Source organism: Primulina tabacum, chromosome 7 (genome assembly GCF_025594145.1).
Source record: "Primulina tabacum isolate GXHZ01 chromosome 7, ASM2559414v2, whole genome shotgun sequence".
Lineage (NCBI taxonomy): Eukaryota > Viridiplantae > Streptophyta > Magnoliopsida > Lamiales > Gesneriaceae > Primulina > Primulina tabacum.
This window is the reverse complement of record NC_134556.1, coordinates 8,263,296-8,287,953: the sequence shown is the minus strand read 5'-3', so window position 1 is coordinate 8,287,953 and position 24,658 is coordinate 8,263,296. Positions and strand designations below refer to the sequence as shown.

Genomic DNA, 24,658 nt, shown 5'->3' with positions numbered 1-24,658 from the left:
TAATTTAATTAATTAATTCGTAAAAGTAATAATTAAAATATTTTATTTCAAGTGGACATATTTAAATATCTTATTTTCAAATTTTGCTAATTGAAATTCTTAACACTCTTTTATTTCACTCGATAAATTTAATTTAACCCTTAAATACTAAAATTCATAATTCCTTTGAAATGCGTAGTTTTTCAGTTTAAATAAAAAATAAAAAATTAAATTTTTACACCTCAAATGTAAGGTCCAAAAATAAGATGACATAATCCAACTGCATGCAAATTTAAGGAGAAATGGAAAATAGCTAATTAAATAATTTAATTTCATTAATTAATTAGTTACATATGTTTATATGGTTAGGATGTAGTTTTCTACAGGATGATTGAAACTATATTTTTAAAGGTTATTCGAGATGCGATCGAGGAACGGAGACCGATGGCTGAAAAAGGGAAAATATTTTTATTAGATAATTATTTTTAATTATTTAAATTAAAGTTGATGCTATATGATATTTTTAATAATAAGGAGTTTTAAGGTTAATTTATATGTCGAGTCGTAATTTTTAACGGTATTCAACTTTTGACGAAAATATGAATTTTTCGAGAACTCTGCTAATATTTTCACGAACTTTCATAAACGAAATATTTTATTTCTTAGCAAATGGGTTTAATGAGCCTATTAAACCATGTTATTGGGCCTAGGCTTGCACATTTGATAATTACCAAATAAATAAGCCTAAACACTCCTCATTAACCCTCATATTCACGCCCCCTTTCCCTCAATTTTGCAATGAATCTCCCCTCCCCAAAATCACACACATCACACGTAATTTTTAAGGAGAAGCATCGGTTTTCAAAAGGGTTTTCAGCCTAGGAGTTCTACGTCGCCGTTCTTCGTATCGTCAAAACGTTTTCGTGCGCAAAGGCACGCCTTAAATTTTTTTCTATCCTCTATCACACCATATTATCGAACTAAAGCATGTTTTCATGAAAATATGTTTACCATGTATTTATATTTTGTTTTCGACATGCTTTGATCAAAGAACTTGTGTTTGGGTGATGTAAAACCTATGTATATGATGCATGAAGGGGTTGCAATCCTAGGACAATAAAAAAGGATTATATTCTAAGGGATTATGAGCATAGACGAGGCTGCACACGCTAGGATTGAAGCATGAGGGAAATTATTGCATGTTGGTGCCCAAGGGTTCGGTTAAGGGGAAAACCATTGCATGGCTCGGCCTGGACTTGACCAGGGCTGGGGCTGGACGTGGTTGGGTGTGAGGAGGAGTCCTAGTCACGCTAGGACTCAAGCACGACGGCTAGGAAAGAGACCTAGCGAGCTAAGACTCTTAACAAGCCAACCGAGAATAGCAGCCGGGTGCAGGTGGATCACAGCTTGGCCAGGGGTCCAGGATAGGTCTGACAGGGTCTAGTAAGGCTCCAGAGGGTGAGGGATTGGTGGTGGCTCGAGTGTAGGAGTCCTAGCCGAGTTCAAAGAGTCCTAGTTTTGTTAGCCACGGTCGCGCGACTCGTGTGCATCGTGCAGGGGGTTGCAGCGGGTTAGGTTGCATCCAATGGGTCTAGTAGGGTTCCTAGGTGGGCTAGTCAGGGGTTGGCTCAAGGTGGCTACGGTGTGGCTCGACTAAATGGTGAGATGGCTTGAGTGTTGTGTGTTAGGGTTCGAATATGGAGTTCAAAAGGATAAGGCTGGAACCGTGGGTCCATGGGGGTGGCTCATGGATCGCAAGGGTATTTTAGGCAATAAAAAGCCTATGATTAAAATTTGAGTATTTAGTATTAAAGCTTGAATTAATTCGTGATTAAAATGCTCAACGAATAATAATTATGAAAATAAATCAAAAGCCATGAATTTAAGCTAAATAAAAATTTAAAAATTTAATTTAAGCTTAAATAATTATTTTGGATGGTCTAGTGTCAACGAAAGTGAGAAAAATTCAAAATCAAGAAATTTTACGTCTAGGGGTAAAACAGTCATTTTACACCTAAAAATTAGTAAACGTCCTGACAATGCCCTGAATACTGTAAACAATGATAATATGCTTATTTAAATGTTTATGGAATTTTATGATGAAACGTTAATGCTAAAAGATATGTTTCATGCTTTGTTTAAAAGAAAAATGATTTATTCAAGCTTTAATTTTTATAAGTGATGAAAATACGAAAGTTGAAGAGGGGAAGTAATTATGACTAATACGATGATATGATGATTATGATGATATGTAAGGCCAAGGCTGAATTGACGGGTGAGAGTGTCGCTGATATCCCTGCCGCCTAGTACTGTGGTTGTACGTAGATGAATCCATCAACCTTCAGGTGATACGAAAGCCACAATTAATGATCTGAATTCAACAAAAAAAATGTATATGTATACGATGAAAAAGAAATGTACATGATGAAAGGAAAAATGTTTAAGTTTAAGCATGATCATGAAAAGTTATGTTATGTAAACGTATTTTCATTGTTGCATCTGATTGTATATGTACTACTTGCTATCATGGTTATGGTTTGCTTAGTCAATAGACTCACTAAGTGTGATTGATGCAAGTGAGCATAATATTGATGTGGTTGAGGGACTTGATGGTTGATGTTGCTGTAATGAAGGTGCACACAACCCGAGGATCAACGTTAGTTTTCCGCAACATTAGATTAGGTTTATGATCTAAGTTTACGTTAAAATTTTTATGACTTTTATGATGCTTTTGAGTGGTTTTTGAGATGTTATTAGAGTTAAGTTTATTTTTGAAATATTTTTAGTTTAGGTTGTTGACGATTTACGATTTTACGTTTTGAATTGAGTTCTTTTGAATTTTCAAATATATTTGGTTGTTATATTTTAAAAACGATGCAAAGTTATTTTAAAATATTTATATGTATGGAGGTATTTTCGGCCAAAGCACATATAAAAAAAAATTTCTAGTATATTTTAAAGAAAAACGAGTAGTGGACGTTTCAGTTGGTATCAAAGCATTGTTGCTGCAAAGGGTTGTGCCACCGTCAGTGCTGGAAAGCTCAGTCGTCAAGCCTCAATCTGTAATTTTAATTGCTTTGTATGATTTTTATGATGATACCTGCATGATTGCATTAATTATACGTTTACGTTACATGTTTAATAGCTTTTTGAGATTACATGTTTTATATGCTTAAAGTTGCTCGAAAAGGTATTAGTATATGCTGCATGATTAGAAAACTTATATTTAAATGCATATTGGTTACATTTAGAAATTTGAAAAACGTTCAGATATAATGCTTCCTAGACGCGCACCTAGTACTGATAGGCAAGCTGAGAATGTTGAGGATCGTCATGTGAATGCACCCCCACCTCCTAATAAGGATGCTGCTATTCGTGCACTAGGGGGCATGGCACTGTTTCTTTGAGCAGCAGTTTCAGCACGCTCCAAGGCCACAGCATGATATATATGATCAGTTCCGGAGGCTAGGCCCGAAGGAATTTTCTGGCACCACTGACCTATTTGCTGCTGAGGGTTGGATTAGATCACTTGAGGTGCACTTTCGCTATCTGAATATGGGAGATGCTGACCGCATGAGGTGTGCTACTCATATGTTTATATATAATGCTTCCCTTTGGTGGGAAAGAGCGGAGCATGAGATTGACTTGGCTACACTTACTTGGGTTCGCTTCAAGGAAATACTCAATGAAAAATAATTCACTGCTGACATCCGAGGACGCTTGAAGAGAGAGTTCATGAGTCTCCGCCAGGGGGACACGACTGTGGCCGAGTTTGTGAGTAAGTTTGATAGGGGTTGTCACTTTGTGCCCCTCATTGCTAGGGATGCTGCTGAGAAACTTAGGCACTTTCTAGATGGTCTACAACCTACTATACATCGTGATGTGATGATGATGCGACCGATGGATTATTTAGCCGCCACTGCCTATGCATTCCAAGCCGAGCAAGCCTTTAAAGATATTGATTTTGATATGCAGCGCAAAAGGCAGCAACACCAGCAAAATTCTCAGCCAAATAAGAAACCATATATGGGACCTCCTAGACCTCAAGGGCAGCAAAAGCCCCAAGGGCAAGTGAAGAAGCCAGGACCACCAAAGCCACCACAACCTGGAGCACCAAAACTTGCTGAGAGACCACTATGCAATGAGTGAAATCGCTTATATTTTGGCAAGTGCATGTGGGGGACATACAAGTGCTTCATATGCAAGAAGGAAGGGCATAAAGTTGCTGATTGCCCGAAGAAGAAAGCACCAACAATGGAAAGAGCTTATGTTATGTATGTTGAAGAAGCTGAGGATGAGCCAGACACGACCCTAATCACCAGTAACCTGGTTATTCAACATTTTTATATTGCCTTTATTGCATGAAATGTTAAATTGGTTATTAAAATTGATTTAAGATTATGAATAACCTAGTAGAAATTAGGTTGCATGCTCTATCTTAGTTAAAATTATGAGATGACAATGGAAACCATAGAAAGTGTAATTGAATTATGAGCCTTAATTGTGTAAGTGAGGTATTTAATTCCAAATAAAAGTTATAAGGTCAAAAATTGAGAAAAATCAAAACTTTGGGCATGAATGATTATTTTTAGAACTATGAGGGACTAAACTGCAATAAATTGAAATTTAGGGACTAAATTGTTATTTTCGAAACATTTGGGGATAAAATGCAAATTTACAAAAAATTTAAGGACCAAAATGGCAATTTCCGAAATCTAAGGGGCCAAAATCGCAATTTTAGAAAATCTTGGGGACTAAAATGCAAATTTTGAAAGAATTGAAGGGTTAAAATACAATTATTTGAAAATATAAGTGGGGAAAATTGTGAATTTTCCTCTGAATAATAGGGTCCAGTCACTAAATTTTTAAAAATTTTGGGAAAAATAATGATAGAAATCCCTTAAAGCTTCAACATGAATAGATTTAAAAGCGTTTTTGTCGCATGAAGGATATTCATTCTAGGTGTAGCTACCCATGCATTGTTGGCTTCGGGAGCTACACACTCTTTCATATCCGAGACCTTCGTAAAGCGACTGAATATTATACCTGAGGATATGTGATTGGGTTTCAAAGTTTTTATTCCTTCCGTTGATCAAATGGTCACTACAAGCATTGTGAAGAATCTAGAGCTTCGTTTGCAAAAGATGTGGTTCGGACAGATCTCATCGTACTCCCTATGCCTGAATTCGAATTTATACTTGACATGGATTGGTTATCAGTGAATGATGTTTGGATAGATTTTCGGCAGAGGTAGTGTCTATTCGACCGCCTAGTGGGAAATCTTTTGTTTTTGAGGCGGCGAGGAACAAGCAAATACCGCACATTATCTGTTCTATGTGTGCGAGGAAATTTATGAGACGAGGATGCCAAACTTTTCTAGCATATGACACTACAACACATGCCTCTATCAGTCAGAAGCTAGAGGAGGTTGAGATAGTTAGAGACTTTTCTATTGTCTTTCCCGATGACGTTTTTGGCATTCCACCTGATCGTGAGGTGGAATTTTCTTTTGAGTTGATGCCGGACAATGTACCCATTTCTAAAGTTCCCTATCCTCTAGCACCTACCGAAATGAAAGAGTTAAAAGATAAAATTCAAGATTTGCAGGACAAGGGTTTTATTCGCCCTAGTTGTTCTGCGTGGGACGCACCAGTATTGTTTGTGAAGAAGAAGGATAGTAGTATGCGAATAGAGTCACCATCAAGGATAAGTATCCCTTACCGAGAATTGAAGACTTATTTGATCAATTGCATGGAGCATCGATATTATCGAATATAGATCTTCGTTCGGGATACCATCAGTTTAAGTGCAAGATTTTCACTGACCATAGAAGTTTGAAATACTTCTTCACACAAAAAGAGTTGAATATGAGGCAATGAAGATGGCTAGAGTTGGTAAAAGACTATGACTGTGAAATTAGCTATCATCCGGGAAAAGTTAATATAGTAGCGGATGCATTGAGTCGAAAAACAATAGTTATTACGCAATTATCACTTCAGAGACCTCTGCAATCCGAGATTCAGCAATTTGAGCTTACAATATATGCTAGGGGCGAGGCTCCTAATCTTGCCACTATGACAGTACAATCGACTTTGAGAGATAGAATTTGCGAGGGACATTCTTCTGCTGAGCAATTGCAAAAGTGGAGAGTGAGAGATGAAGCCAAGGGCCGGAAGCTGTATTCTGAGGTGGATGGTATAGTCCGATATCGAGATCTACTTTGGGTTCCTAGTGGCGATTCATTGAGGGAAGTCATTATGAAGGAAGCCCATGGCACGTCATATTCCATTCATCCTCGAAGCACGAAAATGTACAAAGATCTTCAATTATTGTATTAGTGGCCGAGCATGAAGCGAGACATCATGCATTTTGTACCCGATTGTTTGACATGTCAGCAAGTTAAAGCCGAGCATCAGAGGCCAGTGGGAAAACTTAAGCCACTTCCTATTCGGAGTGGAAATGAGAAAATATCACTATGGATTTTTTTGTGGGATTACCAAGGACTATCAAGGGGTTTAATGTTATATGGGTGATAGTGGATCGTCTTACGAAGTCAGCGCATTTTCCACCTATTAAGATGACATTCACCATGACACAGTATGCCGAGTTGAATATTCGAGAGATAGTTCGTCTGCATGGTATTCCCGTATCTATTGTTTCTGACAGAGATCCGAGATTTACCTCATATTTCTGGAAGAGTCTGCATGTAGTGATGAGAACTAAATTATTATTTAGTACAACATTCCATCCTCAAATCGATGGTCAGTCAGAAAGAGTGATTCAAATTTTGAAGGATCTACTTCGAGCTTGTGTCATTAATTTTCAAGGAAGTTGGGAACCGAAGTTGACACTGGTAGAGTTTACCTATAATAATAGCTATCAATTGTCAATAAGAATGGCTCCTTATGAGGCACTTTATGGTAGTAAGTGTAGATCACCCATACATTGGGACGAGGTTGGTGAAAGATGATAATTTGGTCCGGACTTGATCAAGCAAACAGCCGAGCTAGTCTGACAGAAAAGCTATGCCAACAAGCGACAAAGAGAGCTAGAGTTTGCAGTAGACGACCACGTTTTTGTGAAAATAGCTTATGAAGGGTGTTATGAGATTTGGCAAGAAAGGCAAACTTATTCTAAGATTCATAGGGTCATTTGAGATTTTGGAGAGGATTGGAACACTAGTCCTATAGAGTGGCATTGCCACCGATGCTATCCAGAGTACACAATGTGTTCCATATCTCGATATTGCGAAAGTACATGTCAAACCCTTCACATGTACTAAATCATGAACCTCTGCAATTGACTCCAAACATGACTTATGAGGAAAGACCCATACAAATCTTGGGTAGGTAAGAAAGAAAACTCCGAAACAAAGTTACGCCAATGATCAAGGTCAAGTGGCTAAATCACTCGGAGGAAACAGCTACTTGGGAAACCGAGAGAGACATGAGGAGTCGCTACCCGGAATTATTCGGTAAGTTCTAATTTCGAGGACGAAATTTTATTTAAGGGAGGGAGGAATTGTAAGGTCCAAGAATAAGATTAAGTAATCCAACTGCATGCAAATTTAAGAAGAAATGGAAAATAGCTAATTAAATGATTTTAATTGCATAAATTAATTTTTTTTATATGTTTATATGGTTAGGATGTATTTTTTTACTTGGATGCATGAAACTATACTTTTAAAGGTTATTCGAGATGCGATCGAGGAACAGAGCCTGAGAGCTGAAAAGGAAAAATATTTTTATTAAATAATTTTTTATTATTTAAATTAAGGTTGATTCTATATGACATTTTTAAGAATAAGGAGTTTTAAAGTAAATTTATATGCCGAGTCGCAATTTTTAACTATATTCGACTTTTGACTAAAATATGAATTTTTCTAAAACTCGAATAGTATTTTCAAGAACTTTCTTAAACGAAATATTTTAATTATTAGCAAATGTGCTTAATGGGCCTATTAAACCATGTTATTGGGCCTAGGCTTGTACACCCCCCCTTTCCCTCAATTTTGCAAGGACTCTCCCATCCCCCAAAGCACACACATCACATGTAATTTTGAAGGAGAAGCATCGGTTTTCAAAAGGGTTTTTCAGCCTAGGAGTTCTACGTCACCGTTCTTCGCATCGTCAATTCGTTTTCGTGCGTAATTATGCCTTAACTTTCTTTTTCTCATCTATCACACCATATTATTGAATTGAAGCATGTTTGCATGAAAATATGTTTACCATGTATTTATTTTTCATTTTTGACATGCTTTGATCAAAGAACTTGTATTTGGGTGATGTAAAACCTATGTATATGATACATGATGGGGATACCATCCTACGACAATAAAAAGGGATGAAATTCTAAGGGATTAAAAGCTTAGACGAGGCTGTGCATGCTAGGATTGTAGCATGAACGAAATTATTGCATGTTGGTGCCCAAGGGTTCGGTTAAAGGGGAAACCATCGCATGGCTCTGCCAGGACAATGACCATGGCTGGGGCTAGACGTGGTTGCATATGAGGAGGAGTCCTAGCCACGCTAGAACTCAAGCACGGCAGCTAGGAAAGAGACCAAGCGAGCTAGGACTCTTCCCAAGCCAACCGAGAATAGCAGTCGGGTGCAGGGGGATCGCGGCTTGGCCAGGGGTCCAGGCTAGGTCTGACAGGGTTATTAAGGGTCCAGAGGTTGAGGGCTCGGTGGTAGCTTGAGGGTAAGAGTCCTAGCTGAGTTCAAAGAGTCCTAGTTTTGTTAGCCACAGTCGCGTGGCTTGTGTTCATCGTCCAGGGGGCTGCAATGGGTTAGGTTGGGTCCAATGGGTCCAGTAGGGTTCCTAGGTGGGCTAGTCATGGGTTGGCTCAAGGTGGCTCGGGTGTGGCTCGACTAAATGGTGAGATGGCTCGAGTGTTGCGTGTTAGGGTTTGAATATGGGGTTCAAAAGGTTAGGGCTGGAACCGTGGGTCCACGGGGGTTGCTCATGGCTCACAAGGGTATTTTAAGTAATAAAAAGTCTATGATTAAAATTTGGAAATTTAATATTAAAGTTTGAATTAATTCGGGATTAAAACACTCTACGATTTAATAATTATGAAATTAAATTGAAAACCATGAATTAAAGATTAATAAAAATATAAGAAATTTAATTTAAGTTTAAATAATTATTTGGAATAGTCTAGTGTCAACTAAATTGAGAAATTTTACGTTTAAGGGTAAAACGCTCATTTTACACCTAAAAATTAGTAAAGGTCCTGGCAGTGCCCTGAATACTGTAAAAAATGATAATATGCTTATATTAAATGTTTATGGAATTTTATGATGAAACATTTAATGCTAAAAGATTTGTTGCATACTTGGTTTAAAAGAAAAATGATTTATGCATGCTTTAATTTTTATAAGTGATGAAATTACGAAAATTTGAAGTAGGGGAAGTAATTGTGACTAATACGATGATACAAATATTATGATGATTTGATGATATGTAAGGCCAATGCCCAGTTGACGAGTGAGAGTGTCGCTGATGTCCCCGCCGTCCAGTACTGTGGTTACACCTAGATGGATCTATTGACCTTCAGCTGATACGAAAGTCACAATTAACGATCTGAATTCAATTAAAGGAAAATGTATGCATATATGATGAAAAGGAAATGTATATGATGAAAGGAAAAATTTTTAATTTTAGGCATGTTCATGAAAATTTATGTTATGTAAAAGTATTTTCACTGTTGCGTGTGATTGTATATGTACTACTTGCTATCATGATTATATTTTATTGAGTCAATAGACTCACTAGGTGTATCGATGCAGGTGAGCATGATAATAATGTCGTTGAGGACTTGATGGTTGATCTTGCTGGACTGAAGGTGCACACAACCTGAGGACCAGCGCTAGTTTTCTGCAAATTATAATAGGTTTATGATTTAAGTTTATGTTAAAGATTTTTACGACTTTTATGATGCTTTGAGTGTTTTTTGAGTGGATGTTAGAGTTAAATTTATTTTTGAAATATTTTTAGTTTAGGTTGTTGACGATTTACGATTTTTCGTTTTGAATTGAGTTATTTTGAATTTTCAAATATAGTTGATTGATATATTTTTAAAAATGGTGCAAAGTTATCTTAAAAATATATATAAGTATTGAGGTATTTCGGCCGAAGCATGTATAAAAAAAATGTCTAGTATAATTTAAAGAAAAACGAATAATGGATGTTTCATCAAATGTCTCTGGTCTCCTTTCCCGGTTCAGGCATTCCATATTCGTCTGAAAATTAAAACTTGATAAACATCTTAAATGGCATAATAGAATAAATAAATAAATATATATACATGATTTAAAATAATTTAACATATAGCATGCATTACTTACGTTATTAATTAAATAAATTAAATTATTTAAATCATGCATGAGGTTTACTTGTACTGGTTTTTGGGCACTACATTATCTTTACAAATACATGGTCTCCCACAGCAAATTCGAGGTCCCTCCTTTTTTTGTCAGAGTAACTCTTTTGACGACTCTGTGCAGTCTTCCTCCTGTCCCAGATTTTGACTACTATGTCTGCAGTCTGCTGAACAATCTCTGGACCAAATTCTGATCTCTCGCCAACCTCGTCCGAATAAATAAGCGATCTACACTTTCTTCCATATAATGCACCATAAGGAGCCATACCTATTGACAACTGAAAAATGTTATTATAGGTAAACTCTACTAGAGGTAGCTTCGATTCCCAACTCCCATGGAAATCGATCACACATGCATGCAGTAAATCCTCTAAAATCTTTATCACCCTCTCAGACTGGCTGTCTTTCTGAGGATGGAAAGTTGTACTGAATATAAACTCTGTCCCCATTCCGGAATGCAAACTCTTCCAAAAGGACGATGTGAATATCGGGTCTCTGTCAGACATGATCGAAACTGGTATCCCATGCAATCTGACATCTCCCGAATGCAAAGTTCCGCGTATTGCGTCATAGAGAAGGTCGCCTTTATCGGCAAGAAGTGTGCCGACTTGGTTAGACGATCAAAGATTACCCAAATGGCGTTAAAGCCTCTTACTGACCTCGGTAATCCAACTACGAAATGAATAGTAATATTCTCTCATTTTCACTCAGGAATAGGAAGCGGTTTGAGCATCCTTTCTTGCCTCTGATGCTCTGCTTTCACCTGATTGCAAGTTAGACATTCTTATACAAAATGTCAAATGTTGAATGTCTCGCTTCCTTCCTGGCCACCAATAAAGCATCTGCAAGTCCCTATACATCTTAGTACTCCCTGTATAAATGTAATACGGTGATGTATGCGCCTCTGACAAGATATCTCCTCTAATCGAATCAACACTAGGCACCCACATTCTCCCTCTGTACCTTACAATTTCATTGACCACTATATATAGCTTACTGCCTTTAGATTCATCTCTCAGTCTCCGTTTATGCATCTGCTCATCGGAAGACTATCCACTATGGATACGGTCTATCAAGGAAGACTATATTGTCATGGTGGATAACCTAGGAGCTCTGCCCCTAGAATAAATCTCAAGATCAAACCTCTAAATATCTAACTGTAGAGGTCTATGTATTGACAGTTGTGTTGCGACTGCTACTTTTCTAGTCAAGACATCTACAACAATGTTAGCTTTCTCGGATGATAGCTAATGTCACAATCGTAGTTCTTCACCAACTCTAACCACTGTCTCTGTCAATGTTTAACTCTTTCTACGTGAAAAGTATTTGAGAGTCTTGTGATCGGTAAATATCTTGCATTTGTCATCATACAAGTAGTGTCTCCATAATTTCAAGGCATATACAATGGCGGCTAACTCAAGATCATGGGTCGGATAGTTCTTTTCATACACCTTCAACTGTCTAGAGGCATATGAAATTAGTCGATCATGTTGCATTAGAACGGCACCTAAACATAGCTTGTATGCTTAGGCATGTAACACAAAGTTACTATGCCCTTGTGGCATGGCTAAAACTAGCGCTGTTATAAGAGCTTGCTTCAAAATATAGAAACTCTTCTGGAATACAATGCTCCACACAAATTTAGCATTCTTCTTCGTCAACGAGGTAAGTGGCACTGCAATAGAAGAGAATCTATGAATGAACTTTCTTTACTAACCCGCCAAGCCTAGGAAAATGTGAATCTCTTATGCGTTCTTGAGTACAATCCATTCCTTCACAGATTCTACTTTGGACGGATCAACCTCAATACCACTGCTAGAGATAACGTTGCCCAAGAATGCTACTTCTAACCAAAACTTACACTTGCTGAATTTTGCATACAACTTTCGGCTCTACATTACCTAAAACGATGTACATAAATGATGACAATGCTCCTCCTGGTTCTTCGAATAGATGAGGATGTCATCTATGAATACAATGACAAATTGTTCCAAGGCCAAAATACACGATTCATTAGATCCATGAAGATCGCTGGATCAATTGTCAACCCGAACGGCATTACTAAAAACTCGTAATGCCCGTAGCGAGTTCGGAAATATGTCTTATGCACATCGACGTCTTTCACCTTCAGCTGATGATACCCAGGGCGGAGATCTATTTTGGAGAACACAATCGCTCCCTGTAACTGATCGAATAACTTCTCGATCCTCGGTAATGGGTACTTGTTCTTTACCGTAACTCTATTCAATTCACAGTAATCAATGCAAAGTTTCATGCTTCTATCATACTTCTTCACGAAAAGCACTGATACGCCCCAAGGTGAGCAACTAGGGCGTATGAGTCCCTTATCTAGTAGCTCCTGTATCTGCTTTGAGCTCTGTAATTTCTGCAATTTCTAACTGATACGGTGCCTTAGAGATTGGCATGGTACCTGGCATATGGTCAATATAAAACTCCATATCACGCTTGGGTGGAATACCCGCAACGTTTTCAGGAAACATGTCAGGAAAGTCTCTGAAAACTGGGATATCTGATATTGACTGACTGGTTGTAACAGGAGCTGAAATAATGGTAGCTAAGAATGTGTGACTTCCCTTACACACAAGCTTCCTTGCTCGAACGCGTGATATCATTCCAGTCAGATGTCTACATCCATTTGGCTAGAAGACAATTTCTTCATACTAGTGGTCTAACCAATATCGACCTTCACTGATAATCGATTAATACCTCATTCTTCGACAACCAATCCATTCCCAAAATAATGTCAAACTATGGAATCGGCAATATAATAAGATCGTCATGGACTGAGTGGCCTTGTAGCTCGAGATCCACGTTTCTGACCACACGAGAGGCTGAAAATTCTTCCCCATATGGGACTGTCACAGAATAATTTATTTCGGGTCTGGTGGGCTTGACGCCCAAATAATTCACAAAACTGTCTGATATAAATGAATGAGTGGTTCCAGAAGCTAAAAGAGCATTCATGGCTGCTATCGCTATAAAGATCCTTCCTGAGATAACATTTAACATAACACTAAACTCAACAATTCTCAAAAGGACTAGACTTACTTACATGTACAGACTGAATCCACTATCCATAATTTTTTTTTAAAATTCAAAATCAGCATGCAAACATCCCAAAATTTCGAACCATGCATCCCAAATTCCAATAAACTATAATGTGATGAATTAATTATAATACTTGTAAGGAGAGGATTTTCTAGGTTTGCCTCCTTGGCATGCATAGCAAAGACCCGCCCTTGAGTCGGTTGCTTTCATTGTGGGCAATCTTTAAGCATATGTTTAGGAGATCTACACTTAAAGCATTTGTCTGTCCCCAATAAGCAAGCTCCTTCATGCTGGCGATGGCACTTCGGGCACTCATGATAGTCATTACGCTTCTGAGTAGCCTTTTTTTGGGGTGATGTCCCTTGACTTTGAAAAGTCCCTGAAATGGCTTCTTATTCTGCTTTTGAGGCTGATGTCGAGGCGCGTGATAAGGTCTCTTGCCATGACTATCATTCTTAATGTCCATCTGATCCTGCTCCACCGCTAAGGTTCTAGTCACAACAACAGAGAAAGTCGTAGGACTAGCCACACGAACATCACGGCAAAGATCGGCCACAAACCATCTAGAAAATGTCTCAACTTCTCTCCTGAATTATTAGTAATCATGGGAACAAAATGACACCCTTGCGCAAATTTCTCACAAAATCCACCACAGTGCGGTCTCCCTACCTCAGCGTTTAGTCAGTCGAGAATGGAAATCATCTGTGAAGTACTTCGAGTAGAACATTTCCTTGAAGCCCTCCCAAGTAAGGGTCTCAAGGTTCACTGTCACTGAGACTCCTTACCACTACAGTCTCGCATCATCTTTCAGCAAGTAGGTGGAACATCTGACTCTATCGACATACTAAAATTCCATAAAGTTAAAGATCACCACTATGGACTTAATCCATCCCTCTGCCACTATAGGATTGGTCGTCCCAAAAAAGCCCTTGGGGCCCATCTTGCGAAAACGCTCATAAACTTATTCAGACCTCATCCTCCTTCTCCGTTCGGCATTGGTCCCAGCAAACTGAACAAAGAACTAGGTCAAGTCAACAAGCTTCTGTGCCTGAAGATCTGGTGGTGGACGTGGAGAGGAAGCCCTCTCCTCCTCACTAGCCGCACGATCAACTACACGTTTGGGAGGCATATTGTTCTATAATCCAACTCACGCGTAACCAACATGCATAACAATAATATTCATATAACATACTAAATGTGATTCAAAACTTAGACACGCAATTAAAAAAACTCGCACTTTAATACTTATTAAATTTTAAACCATACTTACAGGCTTAAGGCATGGTTTCTTGAGCTTCTCGCAACCGATAGTAGGCACAACCCTTTATCAAGTTCTTGCTCTGATACCAACTGTAATAACCCGTACTACTTTACTGCTTAAAGTATGCGAAAAATAAAATTTTCTATTTATTTAAATTTATAATTCTTAACTTTAAAACTTAATAATTACCTAATTAATATTTTCAAAAATTACAATAAATAAACTAAAAAAATTCGAAAACTACGGATTTAAAAAATCAAATACTGATTATTTTAAGGCATAAAAATTGTTTGTGTCAAACATCAATAAAATATTTCAAAGCGAACCTAAAAATAATTTGTTTACCAACTATAAGTAAATAAAATAAATCAGAGCTCAAAGAAATTTTAACATGCATAAAGACTCATAAACTGCAAGGCCATTGGCCGTGCACTGCCTATTATTCGAGCTCGCTCACTGATCATCGCCTCCAGCCTCCTCAACAATATCACCTGCATCAATTAAGTCTAGTGAGTCTAAAGACTAAACATGCATAAACTGTGAGTAGCAAATAATACATAATAAAGAAAATCATGAAAATTAAACATAATTGATACGTAAAATAACTTAGGCATAAATAAATATGAAATGACTTCCCTGCATAAATAATACCATAAAACGTGCTTCGTACTTGACATTACATAAATTTAATCATTTTACGTTGAGTTCTGCTCATTAAAATTTGGCACCATAACATAGTTCGTTTGATCAAACAAACACCACAACACTTGGCCAGCAAGGATCACCATAGTCCTTGGACTGGATATCCACTACCAATCATAAGATAAGCTGGAAAGATCCTCAAACACATTTTCTGGCTTCCAGACCCGTACATGCATAATTTTGTCACAAGACAACTTACATACCTAAAAAATAATATTTTTGCACGTTATATTTATTTAAGAACATCGTGGACCTCATTGGATCGACGCCTTAGACCGGCTGCTACCACTTATAACTTACAACTCAAAACAGCCCATAAGTTTGCATCATACTCGTACGACTCCCAAATTAAATAAAACGACTTACGACTTACCTCACGACTCAGGACTCGTCTCAAATTTGACCAGCAACCTAACTCGCTGTCCATACCCCTATAATCATCTCTGGAATAGCCCCAAGCCATCCAAAACAAGACAAGAAACTCTAGGCCATTCTAGACTCTATTCGGCCCCTTTTTGACACGTTCGGGTTACATACGGCTCCAAACATACCACAGCTCGAACCAGCCCTTAACCAAGTCCTATACCATGACCTTAGACCCTAACCAAGCAACTGATACAGCCCTTACAAACTCATGTCACACGTTTACATCGTATAGCAAGCCAGCCATGGCAGCGCCTTTCGCGCCTTCATGCGCGCGTGCTGTCCCTTCTTGCCTCCAACGACTTTATTACCTGAATTGATCATAAACGACCAAGACCAGACCCACCTTTACACCCTAAGACAAATTCCAGACCCTAGCCACAAGCCCTAACCTAGCCCAAACCTGCTCCAATTGACCGAACCTATAAAACAGCCCCCACGAGCGGCGATGCGGCAGCTTGTTCTCCGCCTATTCTTTATGCAACCAGACCAATTCCGACCTTTCGACGATTGATAAATAATATCTAAACACATCTAATAATACCCATACACAGCAGAAATAGCTCGGACGATCCACACAAAGCATATGCATCAAAAACTCGTGAAAACTTGAAAGATCATGCGCAGAGAAATTTCAGCATGCAAATACATGTTTTTCATACATATTCATCATCAAGTAATAATATATAACAAGATTGTTGCGCCAAGAACGGTTTAGAACATGCCTTGGTATATAAATGCTCGAATAAATAAATACCGAAGTGAGGGAACGTGGAGGATGAACGGAGAATGATTGCTAAACGTTGTTTTTTTACAAAACTTGCGAGAAATCACCAAAAATGTAGGTAGAAGTGGAGAAAGGGTAGTGGCAGCTTGGGAGACAAGAACCCTAGGTTTTCTTGTGTGTGTCTGCATGCATTTTATCTTTTTCTTAAATTCTAACTAAACAATTTAATTAAGACATAAAATAATTAATAAAATATTAAACATCATGCCCAAGAGTTAAATATCCTAATTTTGAAAATTTTCTAATAAGATGTTTAAAATCTTTAAATATACCTAAAAATTTAAATTTGTTTAAAAGGCTGAAATTCATAAATCATGGTTAGAATAGTTTTTAACGAGAGATGCAAATTAATAATGATATTGCTAAACCATTCATCAAACTCATTTAAAGTTTCGTCGGTCTTAATTTTGCATTATCGAACTTCTGTATGGCAACTGTTAGCTTATTCTCATTAATCTGGTCATTATTCTCATAGAGTTGAGTCAGTTTCTCCTAAATTTCTTTAGTTGTGGAACAAGTTTTGATTTTGCTAAACATATTTTTATCTAAAGTTTTGTAAAGGATATCATTGGCCATGTTTTCGAGGTTGGCCTTCTTCTTGTGCTCAACCATCCACTCGGACCGGTGCTTCTCCACCATCTCTGGAGCACCATCAGATAATCTTTTAAAATCTTCATTTGTTAGGATATTTCATGTTCGCAATCTTGATTTTGATGTTAACAAAACTTGTTTGTCTGTTTCTAATGAGTTTACCTAAGTGCGCTGAAACTGAAACTGATCAGGCTTCGAACTGATCAGTTACCAAGCTTAAACTGAAGCTATCGAGACGCAAACTGAAAGTGCCAACTGATTGATCGAACTGAACCAGTACAACTGAAGTATCAAGAGCAGTTCAACTGATTGTCTAGTTGATAGGTGGTTCAGCAGAAGACTTCAGAAGCCCGGCCAGCTGATGAAGTGTTCAACTTATGAAGAGCCCAACTGACCAGTTCAACTGAATCAGTGAAATCAGTTCAGCTGACGAGTCAACTGATTTCACCAATCCAACTGAAGACCAGTTCAACTGATCAGTCCAGAGCATCAGTTAGAAACCAATCAGTTGCAGATACGACAAGCTTAATCCAGCTGTGCACGAAGGTACAAAAGCTATTGTACTATCAAGGTACAATAAGAGACGTCGCAACAGCGCTTAAAGCCAAATGTTCCAGATACCTATTTGGGGGAACAAATTCAAATTGCAACGGATTCTTCACCGAGTCTCACTGTACGTTCAGCCAAACGCCTATAAATAGAAGCCGAAGCTCAGTGAAAACGATGATGAGAGTTGACAAGTAAAAAGAAAAAATACAAGAGGGCACACATAGCTTACAAAAAACAATCAGCCCAGAGGGAACACTTCAACGTGTTATCAGCTTAAATTAGAAGCACTTTTTCCCTCAGTGTGTGAGAACACTTTCGGGTAATTTTCAGAGATCAGTTCTCACACACACACACACACTCCACCACTCAAATACAGTCTTGCACAAAGACAATAAACTTGTGTATGTAGTCTTTCTCACATAGACGTTAAAGAAGTATTGGCTGGAAGGTGCTGCCTTCAGTCTAGACTAGGAGTTCAGTTAGGCAGTGGGTAAGTCCTAAGCTGGGTGGGTTATTACACTTGTTGTAATTAATCAAAGTCTTCTAGTGTATCCTACTCGAGGAGGTAGAAGGGGTGACGTAGGAGGAGTCGAAGTCTCCAAACATCCATAAACATATCTTGTGTACTCTAATTGTTAACCCCTAGCTTGAAACTGACTTGATCAGTTCGAGTATCTATCAGTTCAGTTCTCACCATAACTGAACTGATACATGCGAGAACTGATCTCCCTTATCTTCAGTTATTCAGTTACACAAAACTTAAAATATATCATTGTTTTTTAACGAAGGATTACTTTGAGTGTTTTCCACTTGGTTTGTAACCAAACTCGATTTAATTCATCGGTGTATACATTCTTAGAACACGAGCTACTGCAGCTCTTGGAGAATATCGTGTTTGAAGTACCTCAAGGTGCCCAGCACGTGGTCCAACATCATTGGATCATTTATGATGACATACCACATGTCATCATCTTGGATTGCTAAATGTGCCTGTATTTGGATTTTTCAATCATCGTAAACTTTTAAAACAGATCTTTTAAAACAGATGAATTTTGTTAAATGATGTCATTTGATAGTGTAGTTATCAGAGTTCAAGAAAACCCGCTTTGATACCACTTATTATGATCGATTTAGAGTTTAAAGAGGGGGTGGATAAACTCTTTACATATTCTTTAAACTGTTCTTAACATTTTTAAGCTGTAAAGAACTATTCTTGAACAACTAGATTTAGTGAACCACTTAAAATAGAGTAAGTTCATAAACGGTTTGGTTTGACTAATGATAAATAAACAATCGACATTTTAACAAGAAACGATCGGAAAACTATAAAGTGAAGAAATGTAAAGTGCGAAAGTAAATGACATAAGGTTTTTATGGATGTTTGGAGATAAAACTCATACATTACCCATTTTTCCACTAAAATACTTTGTCTTTACATCGTCTTGTTATAGCCCGCTTCAGTTAAGACTTATTAAATTGCCTAAATTGAAACTCTTAGTGACCACTTTACAAGGTCTTGATGTTTAAAAACCTTTGGTTCACCAGACAACACAATAAATAACAATGATCCAACGACCAGCTTTGTAAGGGCTTGAATTGGTTGAGATAGCACAATTTGATCCTTGAAGATGAGAATAAATATTGTAAGCTTGTTCTTTGATTGAGCAGTCTGCAATGTAAACTGTTAAGCGTGCCCAAACTATCTGAAAATATACAGACAGTAGAATTATTTAATTAGCGGCTGGAAGACTTGATTTTAGAGTTTTCGGTATTCTACACTTTGAATGTTGTGCATATTTATAGTTGAATAGCTCTAATGGTCGGATTTGCTATTCAATGATCATGTGTATTGTTTCCCAACAACATGGACAAGTCCTTTTCAATTTTCGTATATATTATTAAATGCTCTTTAATATTATTTTTGTTTTTGCGACTTTAAGTCCATGCTAATTGAAAAGGTGACAGACTGTAGACCAAATATGTAACTTCCTGCCAATTCGGGGGTTGGTATGATAGTGTGTGATCTTTCCATTTGCAACATTCGTCTAAACAACTTGTTTTGCAATATCCTCCTACAAATGCTCAAACTATTTTTTTGTAATGCGGTTGGAATGAGACGGTTTGAATATTTGTAGTACATTGAATTTTCGAATCGATCACTTTTGTTAAATGATATTGCAACTGGATTTCAATAAATACAGTGATTTGAATTCTTGATGTAATGACTTAACTCCTGAATTGATTCAACGGTCTGAAAAAACCGTTTTACATAAAAGAGAGTGATTGGATCCTGAAACAGTTTGATGCTATTTATTTTATGAATTACAGAAACTTAACGATAATAAAAATATTATAACAACTAGTGCACCGAAGCATGCATTATGTTTACACAATATTTTTTTTAATTCATTTGGTTATAACATATAAATTTTGTTAAATGATGTCATTTGATAGTGTAGTTATCAAAGTTCAAGAAACCCGCTCTGTTACCACTTATTAAGATCAATTTAGAGTTTAAAGAGGGGGTAAATAAACTCTTTACAAATTTTTTAAACTATTCTTAACATTTTTAAGCTGTTAAGAACTATTCTTGAACAACTAGTTTTAGTGAACCACTTAAAATAGAGTAAGTGCAGAAACGTTTTGGTTTGACTAATGATAAATAAACGGTCGACATTTTAACAAGAAACGGTAGGAAAACTATAAAGTGAAGAAATGTAAAGTGTGTAAGTAATTGACATAAGATTTTTATGGATGTTTGGAGATAAAAATCCTACATTACCCATTCTTCCACTTAGAAATTTTTCCACTAAAAGACTTTGGTTTACATCGTGTGTAATAGCTCGTTCAGTTAGGACGTATTACACCGTCTAAATTGAAACTCTTAGTGATCACTTTTACAAGGCCTGGATGTTTAAGAACCCTTGGTTCATCAGACAACACAATAAATAAAAATAATCCAACGACCAGCTTTGTAATGACTTGTCTTGGTTGAGATCGCACAATTTGATCCTTGAAGATCTGAATCAAGCTGGTAAGCTTGTGCTTTGATTGAGCAGTCTGAAATGTAAACTGTTAAGTATGCTCAAACTATCTGAAAATATATAGACTGTAGAATTATTTAATTCAGCGGTTGGAAGACTTGATTTTAGAGTTTTTGGTATTCTACACTTTGATTGTTTTGCATATTTATAGTTGAAAAGCTCGAACTGCCGGATTTTCTTTTCAATGATCATCTGTATTGTTTCCCAACAACCTTCGTATGTATCATAAAATGCTCTTTAATATTCTTTTTACTTCTGCGACTTTAAGTCCATGCTATTTGAAAAGCTGACAGACCGCAGACCAAATACGTAACTGTCAACCAATTCGGGGGTTGATATGATACTGTGTGATCTTTCCATTTGCAGCATTCGTCTGAACTGGCTTGACTTGTAATATCCTCCTACAAATGTTCAAAACTATCTGTTTGTAATGCGGTTGGAATGAGACGGTTTGAATCTTTGCACTACATTAAATTTTTGGACCGATCAATTTTGTTAGATGATCTCTTGCAACTGAATTTCAATAAATACAACAATTTGACCTTTTGATGTAACAACTTGAACTCTTGAATTGATTAAGCGGTCTGAAAAAATGTTTTACATAAAAGAGAGTGGTTGGATCATGAAACAGTTCAGTGATATTTATTTGATGAATTACGAAAACTTAAAGATAATAGAAATATTATAACAGTTACATTATATCAAATTTTTTTAAAAAATATTCGAGCACATACATAGTAAATTTAATAATTAATCATATAAAATAACACTTTGTACATCAGACGACCGATATATTAGTAAACAAAAATAAAAATATAGTTAAATTTCATGAAAAAATAAAAAGATATATACTTTACTAAATTGTACTAGTTATGTATTAAACGAGGAGCTATTTCGAAAAATTATTATCTTATTAATTATCGAATTAATTTAACACATTGATAAGACAGATCATAAAAAATATTTTCTTAAAAAATTATTAATTTATTGAATATTAAATCGAATATTAATATATCAGGTCAACAAAAAATATTATATAAAAAACTTATTAATTTATGGAATATTTACGAACAAAAATTAATGTCAAACAACCCTAATGACGTTGATTATAACAACAGATGGATTATACTGACATGCGTCTTAGCCGACCGTAGGAGTTAGCAGAATGTCGTGAATCTGCATCTTCCCGTTTGCGTTTTATTCATTAAAATTTCGGTTTGGTTTAAGATTTTTGTTTTTAATGTTGCGCGCTTGTATAACCGGTGAGTTTTACTTCCTTTGATGCTTTTCTGGTTTCTTTGGTGGAAATATGTTAACCACTCTGTTTGTATATGCGTCAAATCTTTTCTTGCCCAGTTGGTTGTGTTATGATTCTCTCGTTTTTGTTTTTTGACATTCCTTTGCTGGGTGTTATGTAATTCTGGTAGAAGATTGTGATGTGTTTTTGGTGATTTTTTTGTACAAAATTTCGATTCTTGTGTTTCTGGGAAGTTTCTTTTTGTGGGTTCTTTCAGGAATTGCTTTTTCGGCGTTTTTATGCTGCAGATTCAGGGTTTTGGAGTATGGAACGAGGCGTCGTCGTCGGGTGAAGGTACGATGTTGCTATCTTCAGTTGCTGTTGAAGTTCTTGTTTCTTGATCGATCAAACCTCTTACTATATTTGCACTAAAGGTGTTTCCTGTAGTTACTCATCACAAGCATGGTATTGATGTTGATACATTCGTAGAGGGGGGAGAAGATAGGATTAGTCAATTGCCAGATGATGTGATCTCGTTGATTATATCTCGATTAGATACGAGTGCTGCTGTTAGGACAAGCGTCCTGTCAAGCAGATGGAAGCATGTTTACACCTTTATCTCAGAAGTCAGATTTGGTTGTTGTAGTATGTCCACTGATTCTACTCCTTGTCGCAAACTCGAGGGCGAAAAGCTGAGCCAATTACAAAGGAAGTTTGTCCATGCAGTGGATGCCTTTTTACAACATCATTCTGGTTCTAGAATAATGTACTTTGAATTGATTTGTTGTTTCCGTGGATGCATCTTGGACAGTTTTAGTAGATGGATGAATAATGTTGGCAGATGGGGAGTGAAAAGACTTATCATTCGATATTGTTGTTATAGCCATGTTCTAAAGAGAAACTACCCTCTTGTTTTATCTTCCGATTTTCTTCCTCAAGCAACGTCGGTGGAAAGTATATATTTGATGGGTGGTTCTTTCCAAATATCAAACCAAAAAGCTCTCAAAGATCTTGATTTGACTGATGTGGCTTTCACTTCTGAGGCCGTAGAGCGCATTTTATTGAACTTTTGCAGCCTCCAGTCAGTAAAACTTAAGTCTTGTACGCTCCCTTCCAAATTACATATTCATGGTCCTGATCTCCAATTGAAGAATCTGAGGCTGTTTAATTGTTCGAAGGTTGTAGAGATAGACTTGTCTGCTACAAATCTAACTACTTTTGAGTTATTTACCCATAGAATGATGACGTTATCGTTTTCTAACGTACCGTTGCTACAAAATATACGCGTCGACATTTGCAACCACAAAGTGGCTCCTTATATATTTGGAAATGTCGCCAAAGATCTACCTCATCTTAGATGCATGTATTTTTGGACTGATGCCAGATTCTTTGAGGTGCAGTGAATCTCTTTTCACCAATTAACCATTCTTCATTTCCTTAGGAGTGAAGAAATACTTATAGAGTAGTTTCTGGATTTTGTCTCAGGCATTTGAAATAGGTGGAGTTAACAAGCTAATCCACCTCAGACAATTGGCTTTAGTTTTAGAATACCAGAACATTAATATCGATCTGCTTGCACTTGCTCCAATCTTGGATTTGTGCCCTCTTTTACACAAGTTCCATATATCGATGGTATTCATCACATATTCACGTTACTCGTTACATCACAGTGATAATTTGTTTTAATGAATTGCTGACATGGCTTTATGAATGCAGCTACTGCCATCAACATTTAACGGAAAACCAGTAGAGAAGAGAGTTGTCAGGCCCCACACTCAGTTGAAAGAGGTGGATTTTAGTGGATTTCGAGGGACACAGAATGAGTATAATCTTATGTTGTATATCCTTAAAAATGCGGTCTTCCTCGAACGATTGTCAGTCTCTGTGGATGCTATATTCTACCATGTAAATCTCGAAGGATGGCATCGTACTACACATTGTAGTCAATTGGATTACAAGAAGATACGAAGAATTGTTCGCGAGCGGTTGCAAAGAGAGATCATTTCTAAGGATGTTGAGATTAATATCATGTAAGAAACCATAGCAGATCCATTTATAATTTAGAAGTCAAGTTTAACATTTTTTTTGTTAGTAGATTATGGTCGTGATTCAGTCCCCGACAGTACTTATGAGTTGGTTGATCCAAATGAATAGACATTTCTATTATATGGTGAAAAGGATAGATTTTTTTTAGATGATTTATGTATAATGTGAAAGACGACATACCTAAAATAATTATAATCATAATATTATAAACTCATTTATTAGTTTAATTTTCCAGCTCAATGAATCGGAGAAGTTATGTTTGTTTGACTCATATTATGATAAATATTATTTTTTTATATTATTTAATTTAAATAATAAGTAATGATGTATATACATTCTTTTGAATTTATATATTTCTATAATTAAGAAAAAGACAATTCCGGCAAATTGAAAAAATCGAACAATGAATCAAACCGAAAATCGAATTTTATAATTCGGATATAAATGTTAAAACCGAAATTTATTTGGTTCGATTTCGGATTATATATGTCAAAATCGAACCGACCGAAAAAAAACCGAAATTTCATTAAATTAATAATTTTTTATTATATATTTTTTTTGAGATGATATTACTGAATGATGAATT

General features: G+C 36.7%; 1 protein-coding gene across 2 annotated transcripts; it reads left to right on the top strand.

The window, feature by feature from the left end:
- Window positions 1-21,902: 21,902 nt before the first annotated feature.
- Window positions 21,903-24,217, top strand: LOC142551098 (F-box/FBD/LRR-repeat protein At5g53840-like). 2 transcript variants are annotated; one of them, XM_075660148.1, is made up of 5 exons: window positions 21,903-22,051; window positions 22,304-22,380; window positions 22,518-23,420; window positions 23,512-23,658; window positions 23,743-24,217. In XM_075660148.1, exons 1-5 carry the CDS (start codon window positions 22,030-22,032, stop codon window positions 24,058-24,060), a joined length of 1,467 nt encoding a protein of 488 aa, XP_075516263.1. In that variant the 5' UTR covers window positions 21,903-22,029; the 3' UTR covers window positions 24,061-24,217. The 2 variants fall into 2 exon arrangements, with proteins under 2 accessions (XP_075516263.1, XP_075516262.1); XM_075660147.1 differs by having other exon boundaries at window positions 22,461-23,420.
- Window positions 24,218-24,658: the final 441 nt, after the last annotated feature.